A 10,698-nucleotide genomic window follows, 5' to 3' on the forward strand; every position below is an offset into this window, starting at 1 on the left:
CAAAGGAGATTAATCAGAACTGGCTTTGACAAGCACTGTGGCAATTGGACAATTAAAACAGACATGGGGGGGGGAAGAAGAACGAACTGGGGATGAGGGTGGAGAAAACAGTGCAACAATGAAGGAATGAAAACCCAAAATCTCTGTAAATGTTCATTAAAACTAATAAAATTTAATTTAAAAAATATTGATTCTTCTTCTGTCATCCTTATCCACTGTCCAGCAGTTCTTGAAATGTGCTCAAGTGTTGCCAGCACCTGCTTAAAACTTTGCACGACACTAACCATTTTTGCAGAAGCATTACCAGGGAGAGGCAATCTGCAAGCCCAGAAATTAATGGCAACACCTGCCCTTCACTGCAATCAGAAACAAACTCAATGCTGCCCAAGTCACAGCTGGCCTCCGGCGGGTTTTGAAGACTGTAAACTAAATGAGATTGCCAATCTGTCTCCCTTCTGATGGATTTGAACTGCAGGGCGGCACAAGGGGGCAGACACACAGGTCAGCCAGCCCCAGCGCTCCACTGGCCCCAAACCACCAGGCTTTCTAGGGGGATTAAACACACATAGAGACGCCAGGGTTTCCAGGGTGATGTTTTGAAATGGCAGCACAAAGTGGGGTCTCGTTGCCGAAAAGAGAAAGAGGATGAGGGTAGCCCACCTACTCACGCAGACCTGCCAGGGCACTTGTCAACCTCGACACTCCTGCCCAACACTTAACAGGCCTCAGTGATTCATAGAATCACTAGATCCCTCCGCCCTGGGACTTCGCACCTCTGGATGCGTCCCCTACTCCTCCAACACCACCACCCCGCGTGTCCCTGTCATCCTCAACCAGGAAAAGTAGCTTTCCAGCCCTTGCTGGCAGCCACGGCTCTAACAGGGAGGACAACTCTTGGCGGAACCCTTTTTGGGGGTGGATGGACATGCTCACTCATCATTAAAGGCGTAGATGAGACGGGACGCGCGGGAGTCATGTGCTGTGCTCGGGTTGGCCTCTGCACGGGCCTTGTGGAAAGACCAGGCCACAGAAGTTCCTCTATGCTGAGCTGGTGGTGGAGTGAAATGTTCAGACGCATGCGCCCTGAATGGTGACTCCTCTTCAAACTGGAGGGACAGCCTGCCACCACACATTTCCTCTGTGTTCCTAGACCCTTAGAAGCCATTCCATATACCAAATATGGAAGCTGTTAGGTGTCATGGAGTGGAGAACGACCCATAGCGACTCTAGGAAGAACAAGTGCCATCCTCATCATCCTGACACGCTTGACCCATTGCTGCAGCAACAGTGTCAGTCCACCTGGCTGAGGGTCTGTCTTCCCCTTTTTTCCAAGCACGCTGCCCTCTTCAATGAATAGCATCTTCTAGCAACATATCCAAAGTATGTGAGATGAAGCTTTGTCATCTTGGAAATATGAACTTTAACACTTTCTAAATATGGAAGAGATGTATTTTTGTCCCCAAAGAAGATCAATGCATGCCAATGCCAGCATGCCACGTGGCTGTAGACATTTATTTACATTTCCAAGTCGGATTGTGGGTGGAAGGTAGACATGCTTAAAGTGTAAAGTACAACTTGTAAGATTTTAAATTGAAGCTGCATCACCTTGACTTGATGGGTGAATTAAAACCAGGTTGCAATGCCTCAAATGTTGATTCTGATTCAGCAGGTTTGAGATGTTGTTAGATGCCGTCGAGTTCACTATGGCTAATTGGAACCCTCTGAATTATGGCTCTGAATCTTGCCTTAATAGAGCCAACCTGCCCTCTCTGACACACCTGACCCCACTGCCACAGGAATCTCTTGAAGCATAGTTCATAGGAAATTGTGCTAACCCAACAGACATGCCTCTCTGGCAGTTTAAATATACCAGCTACTCAGTGGGAGAAAGATGGGCAATCTCCCCTGTGAGATGGGAAGCCCAACCTCATGAGTGTCAGCAAGAGTGGATTCTGAATCAACGGCAATGAGTAATGGAAGTAGTATAAGATGTCAGGAGAGGTGGGTAAAGGAAATGGGAAAGATCTGACAGGAAAAACAATGTATGCAAGCTTTTAAGTAAACCAGTATATAATAAAAAATTTTATTTAAAAAATATGTCAGAAGTTAACCGTACTCTCTTACTTTTCTCATTTCTCAAATTACTGTTTGGTTCTTATTAAAATCTGCTTGGTCATTCTTTGTAGTTTCAGGTTACCTGAATATATTTTTAACCTTGTCAGTTAGCTCTTTAGTCATTTTAAATATAGTAATATGAGTTAATTTCTGACAATTTAACAATCTTAATGATTGTGGAGATACATGTATCTATTGCCTTTTGGTTCTCTCAGTTCTTGCTTTTAGGATCTTAACTTCCTTGAGGAATTATTCTTTCTACTGTGAGTTGCTACTTTTCTTTGGCATTTTATTTGCAGGTTAAAGGTTTTCAAGAATCATTGTAGGATATATTGTCTACATGGACATATCAAAGTATGTATGAATAGATTGCACAACACTCCTTTTTTACATCCTTCCCACAAGATGTTATCAAGGATTTTGTCTTTTTTTTTAACCTTTAAAGATCTGATAAATTAAAGGAATAATGTAGTCAAGAGATACTTGCTTGAAAAATGGGCACAGGATATAAACAGACACTTCACCAAAGAAGACATTCAGATGGCAAACAAGCACATGAAGAAATGTTCTAAATCCCTAGCTCTAAGAGAGATGCAAATCAAAATGACTATAAGATACCATCTCACCCCAGTAAGAATAGCAAAATTTAACAGAACAGCAAACATCAAATGCTAGCAAGATTATGGAGAAACTGGAACCCTAATTCACTGTTGGTGGGAGTGTAAAATGGTGCAGCCGCTATGCTGTATGCACTGTATGGCGCTTTCTCAAAAAGTTGCAAATAGAAATACCATTTGATCGAGCGATTCCACTACTTGGAATATACCCTAAAGAAACCATAATTGCCACCCAAGTAGATATATGCACACCCATGTTTATTGTGGCTTTGTTTACAATAGCAAAGAGATGGAAACAACCTAAGTGACCATCAACAAACGAATAGATAGAGAAGCCATGATATATTCACACAGTGGAATACTACACTGCACTGAAAAACAAGGAACTCATGCAATATTATTTGAAATGAGTGACCCTGGAGGACATTAAGCTAAGTGAAATATTTCAGTCACAAAAGGACAAATACTGCATAGTGCCACTGTTGTAAAATGAGACTGACATTAGGGGTTGGTGGGGAGACTAAGAAAAGAAGGGATAGATTATGTTTACTGCAGTGAAACAGATGATGGAGAAAACTGTTTAAAAGGTATATATGATTAGGTATTATTGTCATGACAGGAGTCCAGAACGAAGGCTGCATAGTGGAGTGGACTTGGGAGGAGGGATTGTATAACAGTGAAAAATTTTTCTTTCACTTTTCAAAGAGAAGAGGGAATTAGGGGGGAGGGGTGGGCAGGGAGAAAAGTGCAACAATGAATGAATGGAAATCGGAAATCTCTGTAAATTTTCATTAAAATTAATAATAATAATAATAATAAATGAAAAAAACACAAAAGATAGTTGCTGTTGAGTGAACTCCAACTTAAGAGGACCTTATGTACAAACAAAACATTGACATGTCTTTCTTGTGTCATATTCTTGCTTGATGACATATTCAGGTCCATTGTGACTATTGTGACATTATTGTGGCACTATTGTCCCTCACCTTTACTTGTGTTCCCTTCCACCAAACAGGGTGTTCTCCAGCATTTGATGTCTGTGATCCATAAGGCTAATTGATGTACTCCATAGTGGTTCATTTAGGGAAGATGACTGGCAGGCCTTTCTCTCTAGTCTTTCTTGATCTGAAAGCTCTATTGAGACATGTCCACCATAGGTCACCATCCTGATATTTCAAACTAGTGGCTTAGCTTCACAGCCACAAGAAATCTACTATGGTACGACAATGGACAGAAAGTTCCATTTTTTTTAGTAAGTTATTTTTTATATTTTTAACCCAGTAAAAAGATACAGTTTTTTCCCCCCACGTTACTCATCCATGGTGGGAATATTAGAATTCTTTCCAAATCAGAATGTTTAGCTCCTTTATAAGTATAGGCAGACCCTGGCTGGATTAGGTCCTAACTTCACACCAATTCTGTAAAAAAGAATAATTTCCCCATATTTTTATTAACAGTACCAAAACAAAATCTAATGGATTGTAATATTTGAAAAATAAAGTAGTAATAAAAAACATGTCACAACTATTTTCTTTCTATAGTTGCCCCCATTTTCTCTCTCTCTCTCTCTCCTTTTTGGCATTTATTACAAACACCCAATCCAGGTGTGGAACTGTTTTGTATATTTGAAATGAGGCCTATTAAAAACACAAAAAAGACACAAAATAAAGATTTGCATAGTTCACATCTTCTCCACTTTTTGGTTTCCACATGATGGCCCCACTCCTATAAAAAACCCCTTAAATTAAAACAAACACCCTGCAAATAAAAATTTTAGCAGTCAAGAAAAGAAAAGAAAAGCATACTTTTAAAGTAAGCACTTACTCCACAAATGCAACATCTTTCCTTGGATTTCATTTGAGGCTGTGTAAGATCCTATCATCTCAGCAGTTCCCCTTCCCTTCCTACCCTCTGTCCCCCAGTGCTTCCAAGTTAAATACTTAAACAAAAACCATAATCACATTTTTCTTAAAGTTCTTTTTAGGGTGTAACTTTCTAATCTTGATTTTTTAAAAAAGAAGCCCTGAGAAAGGTGACTTAGGGAAAGATACTATTTTTTTTTTAAAAAATAAGAGCCATTCTTTTTTTCTCTTCTCTTTTTTCTTGTTGTGTACTATCAAATTGGATCTGACTGGCATAGGAGGAGATTTCACCTCCTTCTCTAGCACAGTGTCTGGATTTGAACCGTGAGTCTTCAGGATTGCAGCGCAGCTTCTTGCCACTAGAAAGATACTACTTTAATGTTTATCTGGATTATCAGATTATCTGGAGTAAAAGGTGCTTAGAGTCACAGACATTAAAACAAAAATAGGAAAATCTAGGGAATGTCGTGCAAACCGCCCAGAAAGTATCTCTGTATTTAAGATATGAGGCCACACAGACGTTGAAAGGGCAGCACGAAGAAGCTGTGGCTAATATAAAAGTTGTTGTGGTTGTTGTTAGGTGCCATTGAGTCGAATACAATTTATGCTGATCCCATGAACAATAGATCTGAACCTGACCTATAGTGCCAAAGAAGCACCGCTAATCCTGGAAAAGTGATTCAATTTGAAAGTAATCTACTCAAGTTTAAGAAATCTTTGGTTTGTTGCTGTGCACAGTGGAGTCAGAACTATCTCATAACTGACCCTGAGCAGGTTTTCAGAGGCACGGGAAATAGCAAATAGCAAATAGCACGGGAGGAAATTGTCCATGCTTCTCTCATGTAGCAGTCAGTGGATTTGAACCACATGCCTTTGAGTTGGCAGTGCAACTCCTTACCACTAAACCACCAGAGTGATGTATATTTTCAAGTGTTTGGACCAGTAATTACACCATCACAGTGGATCATCTATCTCTTAAAGTGACTAAAAAGCAACACATAGAACAGAAAGGTACTGATGGCACCTTGGAAGTTCACAGGCAGAGAGTCTCACGCGTCCCAGCCTGGTAGCCAAGCCAGCTGCTTACTAACACTTCTTCAGATAGTACCTGGAAGCACAGCCACTGAGTGGTGCCAAACCCAGGGCAGGGCTGCTAGCTCCATGCCTGCTGTCACCAGCGTGGGATCGCAGGCATTTTGGGGCTATCACGGGCCTTCAGTTGGCCATCTACCCCTTGAAGGTTCAAGTAGAAATAAAGCACACTATAAAGGGGCACTGATTTCATAAAATACTACATAACATGGGAAAGTCTAGAGAGGTTTATAATGAATGAAACAACTCAGTCTCAAAAGGATAAATATTGCTAAAACCATTATTATAAAACTAGGAGGATAACTAGTTAGATTAAATCTCTGTTCTCATCAAAAACTTTCCTCAACAGAGTGAAAAGAAAACCTAAAAACTGGGAACAAACATTTGGCAATACCATCTTAGACAAGGGTATCATTAACAAAAATTTACAGAATACTTTTGGGCCTCCAGAAGAAAAAAAAAGACTGATAACACAATTACAAAATGGGCAAAACACATAGAAAGACTTTTCACAGAGGAAGATGGCCAACAGACTCATGAAAAAAATCACTGAAAATAGGAGAGATGCAAATCAAAATCCCCATGAGATAACATCTTATCCCAGTGGCAGTGGCAAAGTTTAGCAGGGCAGAAAGCAATAAATGTTGGAGAGAGTGTGGCAAGCTATAACTCTTACACTGTTGGTGGGATTGTTAAATGGTACTACCACTCTGGAAGACAGTTTGACATTGCCTCAAAAAGTTGAACATAGAAACTCCATATAACCCAGCTATTCTTATACTAGAAATATATCCCAAAGAAATTAGAACTGAGGCACAAATGAAGATCTATACACCAATATTCACAGAAGCATTATTCACAAAATGATGGAAACAGCCCAAATGCCCAACTACAACTTCACACGATGGACTACTATGCAGCACTCAGGAGCAATAATTTTGAAAAATACTACACTACTTGGGAGTGAATGGAGAGCATTAGGCTAAGTGAATGAACTCAGTCTCATAAGGACAAATATTAATAAGACCATCATTGTAAAAATAGAAGGATAACGAGTAAAATATGTAGGGAACCCAAGGAGAGAAGGAGTGGGAGTGGAGGGGTGAGGATGGGTAGGGGTGAAACCATAGTGTTGCACAGTTTGGAGGGTTGAGGGAGGGGGTGAAGGAAATGAGAAGAAGATAGTGGGTACCTGAAAAGATTGGGTAAAGATGGGCAAGGTCCAATGGTGCTTCATTTTATAAAACAAAGCAGGGAAATGATTGTATGAAACACAATAAGAATGAAGAATAGCGTGAAAAACAATGTATGTGAACTTTGTGAGCAAACCAATATAAAATGGTTATAAAAGGAAAAAGAAGAATAAATATTGTCTTTTAAAAGCCCTCAAAGGAGAAGAGAAAACAGGGAAGAAGGTGGCAAATGGGGAAGGGTGGAAATCACTAGGATTGCAGAATTTCATGAGAGTGTGGACAGGTGAAGGACTAAAGTCTCAATCAGAACTTGAAAAGTGAAGGTGATAATAGGCATAAATAGTGAACAACTTTATAAAAGACAATGTATGTTAATAATTCTATGAAACACACCGTAAATGAAAAATTGTATAAAACACAATGTTCATGAATGAAATACAATGTATACTAATAATTTTAAAAGAAATCTAGAAGAAATAAAACATTCTAGGAAAAATATTTCCTAAGAAAGCCTTAAGTAGAAACACATCTGCTACATACCCTGGGAATCTCATTTGTTAAAGTGTGTTTTTGACACATTTATTCCTGTAAAAGAAAAATAGTCTGAAACTCGACAGTCGAGAGTTTCCAGTATAACTGCCACCTGTATCGTCTTGTGGTGCCCTAGTGGTAAGCAGCTCTGCACTGCAAAGTCAAAGACACACAGCTCGAACCCGCCAACTGTTCCAAGGAAGAAGATTAGGCAAACTCCGGCTGTTCAGTTGACCGCCTCTATAAACTCACCAGAGGGTCAGCTATGGGTCAGTTCCAAGTCGACCATCCACAATGACAACAACATCGTCCTTCTCAGAACAAAAAGAGACATCATGTTTGGGAAAGTGGAAGAACAGAGAAAGAGAGGAAGGCTCTCAACCCAATGGATTGACACCGTGGGTGCAACAATGGGCTCTATCTAGTGTGTCAGAGATGATGAAGATGGCACAGGATAGGGCAGTGAAGGTCTTGTGTTCATAGGGTCGCTATGAGTCGTACTAGACTCGATAGCAAGTCCCTGAGGGTTTCCTAGTGTTAACACCATTATTATAAAAAGTTATGAGAAGGCTTACTCACAAAATCATTCTTGTATGGTTACCAGGGCTAGGAGGCAGAGGGAAGTAAGCCTTAGCAAAGAGATTACAGACACATATTAAGTTGGTTAAAAGAATTCTAACAACAAAAACAGGTGGAAGGCCCCGGGAAAGACTTAGTGACTTCACTCTCTCCTGGAACAGACCCCAGGCACCAGCTGGGAATAGTGTCTGGACACGGGACACCTGCACCGTGACTGCCTGCAAGAGGAGCTGACACAGCCTGCAGGACCCAAGGAAAGGGGTGGGGAGAGAAGAGGAAGGAGGGGCGGGGGACGGAGGACAGGGCGCAGAAGGATCCCTGGCTGGCGGCGGGTCCCTGAGCCGGCGCTGCCTACCCACCGCCTGTTATCTGCCAGCTCTCAGCGAGCCTGGCCACCGCCCCCCTCGACCAGGCCCAAGCCATGGCGCAGATCCTTCCAGTGCGCCTCCAGGAGCACTTACAGGTGAGACTAGGTCAGGTACAGGTCATTTACAGGTGAGGCTGGGTTAGCGCTGAGCAGGGGAGTCAGCTGGGAGGACGGTCGCGCCTGGGGGGGGCGCACGTGGCTCTGGACTCCCCAGCAGTTAGCACAGGGCTACAGCTGGGCCCCAAGTGCTGTGTTAGGGGTCCTGGCATGATTCATAGCGACCCTATGATTAATAGACCTGGACTCTGCCCTGTCTTAGGCCATCCTTATAAACTCTGACACACTTGACCCCATAAAAATCTTTCTCTTACCTTTGACAAGACCAGCTATAAGAGGAAAGAACAGTGGCAGTGTTGCCGGATGTTAAGTCTAAATTATGACTAAAAATACACTTTGCAAAAGCAAAGATATAGATCTATTCGCGAATAGGGAAGGGAGAATTCGTAAATTAGAGAGGAAAGAAGGAAAGTTTCAGATGTATTCAAGAATATGATTTTGTAAAATACATAGCAAATACCAGGAGAATAAGATTTTGTAAAATATAGGGAGAACTTAGAAAGCATTATGCTAGTCTAATTATGCTAGACTAATTCAGTCTCATAAGGACAAATACTGCATAAGACCATTACTGTAAAAATAGAAGGAAAGCTGGCAAGATGTGGATAAATGCCCAAAAAGGGGAAGTGGAAAAGGGGAAGGAAGGGGTGGAAAATGGGAAAGGCATGAAATCAAATCATTAGGCTAGCGGAGTTCAGGGCGCAGATGGGGAAGTAAAGAATTTGGAAAGATCCAGGGGGTCCTTGGAAAGATGGAGTAATAATAGGCATATTGTTCCATGCCAATGGTCAGAACTGACCCATAGTTGATCCTCCAGAAGGCTTTCAGAGACAATAAATCACACAGAAGTAGATTGCCCATCCTTCTCCCACAAAGCATCTGGTGGATTTGAACTACTGCCTTTAGAACTGCAGCACAGCTTCTTACTTCTAGGTCACCAGCCCTCTCTAATAATAGGCATATATCAATTGTTCTTGGTTTTTAGTCCTGTCAGGTTGAGTACAACTCATAGTGACTCTGTGAGTAAAAGATCTGAACCCTGTCCCACCCTGTGCCATCCTCACACTTCCTGACACCCAAGAACCCATTCATTACAGCATTCACCATGTCAATCTACCTGGTTGAGGGTCTTTCTCTCCTTCACTAATCCTCAACCCTTCCCAGCATCATGCTCTTTTCTGAGGAATAGCCCCTCCTAAAAACATGCCCAAAGCATGCAAGGCAAAGCCTCATCATTCTTGCCTCCAAAGAGCACTTCTTCTACACCCTTTCCAAGACTTATCAGTTTATTCTCTTGGCAGTCCATGGGATGTTCAGTGCTCTCCTCCAACACATCAGTAATTCATTTTCTAAAACACAATGTATATGAACTATTGTATGAAATACGATGTCCATGAAAGATTGTGTAAAACACAATGCAATTCTGGTTACTTTACAGTATATTCCCAACAGTGGAACTGCTGAGTCAAATGGTATTTCTATTTGAAACTTTTTGAGAAAGCACCATACTGCCTTCCACAGTGGTTGTACCATTTTACACTCCTACCAACAGTGAATAAGGGTTGCAATTTCTCCACAACCTCGCCAGCATTTGCTATTTGCTGCTCTGCTGAATTTTGCTGTTCTTACTGGGGTGAGATGATAGCTTTGTTGTTTTGGTTTGCATCTCTCTTAGAGCTAGGGATTTTGAACATTTCTTCATGTGTTTGTTCACCATCTGAATTGCAAATGCACACTCATGTTTATCACGGCTTTGTTCAAAATAGCAAAGAGTTGGAAACAACCTAAGTGCCAATCAACAAATGAATGGATAGAGAAGTTGTGGCATATTCACACAATGGAATACTATGCTGCATTAAAAACAAGGAACTCATGAAATAGTATACAAAATGGGTGACCCTCAGGATATGAACAGACACTTCACCAAAGAAGACATTCAGATGGATAACAAGCACATGAAGAAATGTTCGAAATCCCTAGCTCTAAGAGAGAAGCAAACCAAAATAACTATGAGATATCTATCATCTCACCCCAGTCAGAATAGCAAAATTTAACAGAACAACAAGAAACAAATACTGGTGAGGTTGTGGAGAAACTGGAACCCTTATTCACTGTTGGTGGGAGTGTAAAATGGTGCAACCACTGTGGAAGGCAGTATGGCACTTTCTCAAAAAGTTGCAAATAGAGATACCATTTGACCCAGCAGTTCCACTACTGGGAATATA

The 10,698-nt window shown here is 41.3% G+C and overlaps 1 protein-coding gene across 1 annotated transcript in view; it reads left to right on the forward strand.

The window, feature by feature from the left end:
- Positions 1-8,410: 8,410 nt before the first annotated feature.
- CLTCL1 (clathrin, heavy chain-like 1) overlaps positions 8,411-10,698 on the forward strand; it is a 279,619-nt gene continuing 277,331 nt past the window's right edge. The window contains exon 1 of the mRNA XM_006902527.1: positions 8,411-8,452. Coding sequence (XP_006902589.1) covers positions 8,411-8,452 — 42 coding nt within the window. The remainder of the gene's footprint in view (positions 8,453-10,698) is intronic.

The sequence above is a fragment of the Elephantulus edwardii genome, unplaced genomic scaffold, assembly GCF_000299155.1.
Source record: "Elephantulus edwardii isolate Elephantulus edwardi_28Jun2011 unplaced genomic scaffold, EleEdw1.0 scaffold00424, whole genome shotgun sequence".
Lineage (NCBI taxonomy): Eukaryota > Metazoa > Chordata > Mammalia > Macroscelidea > Macroscelididae > Elephantulus > Elephantulus edwardii.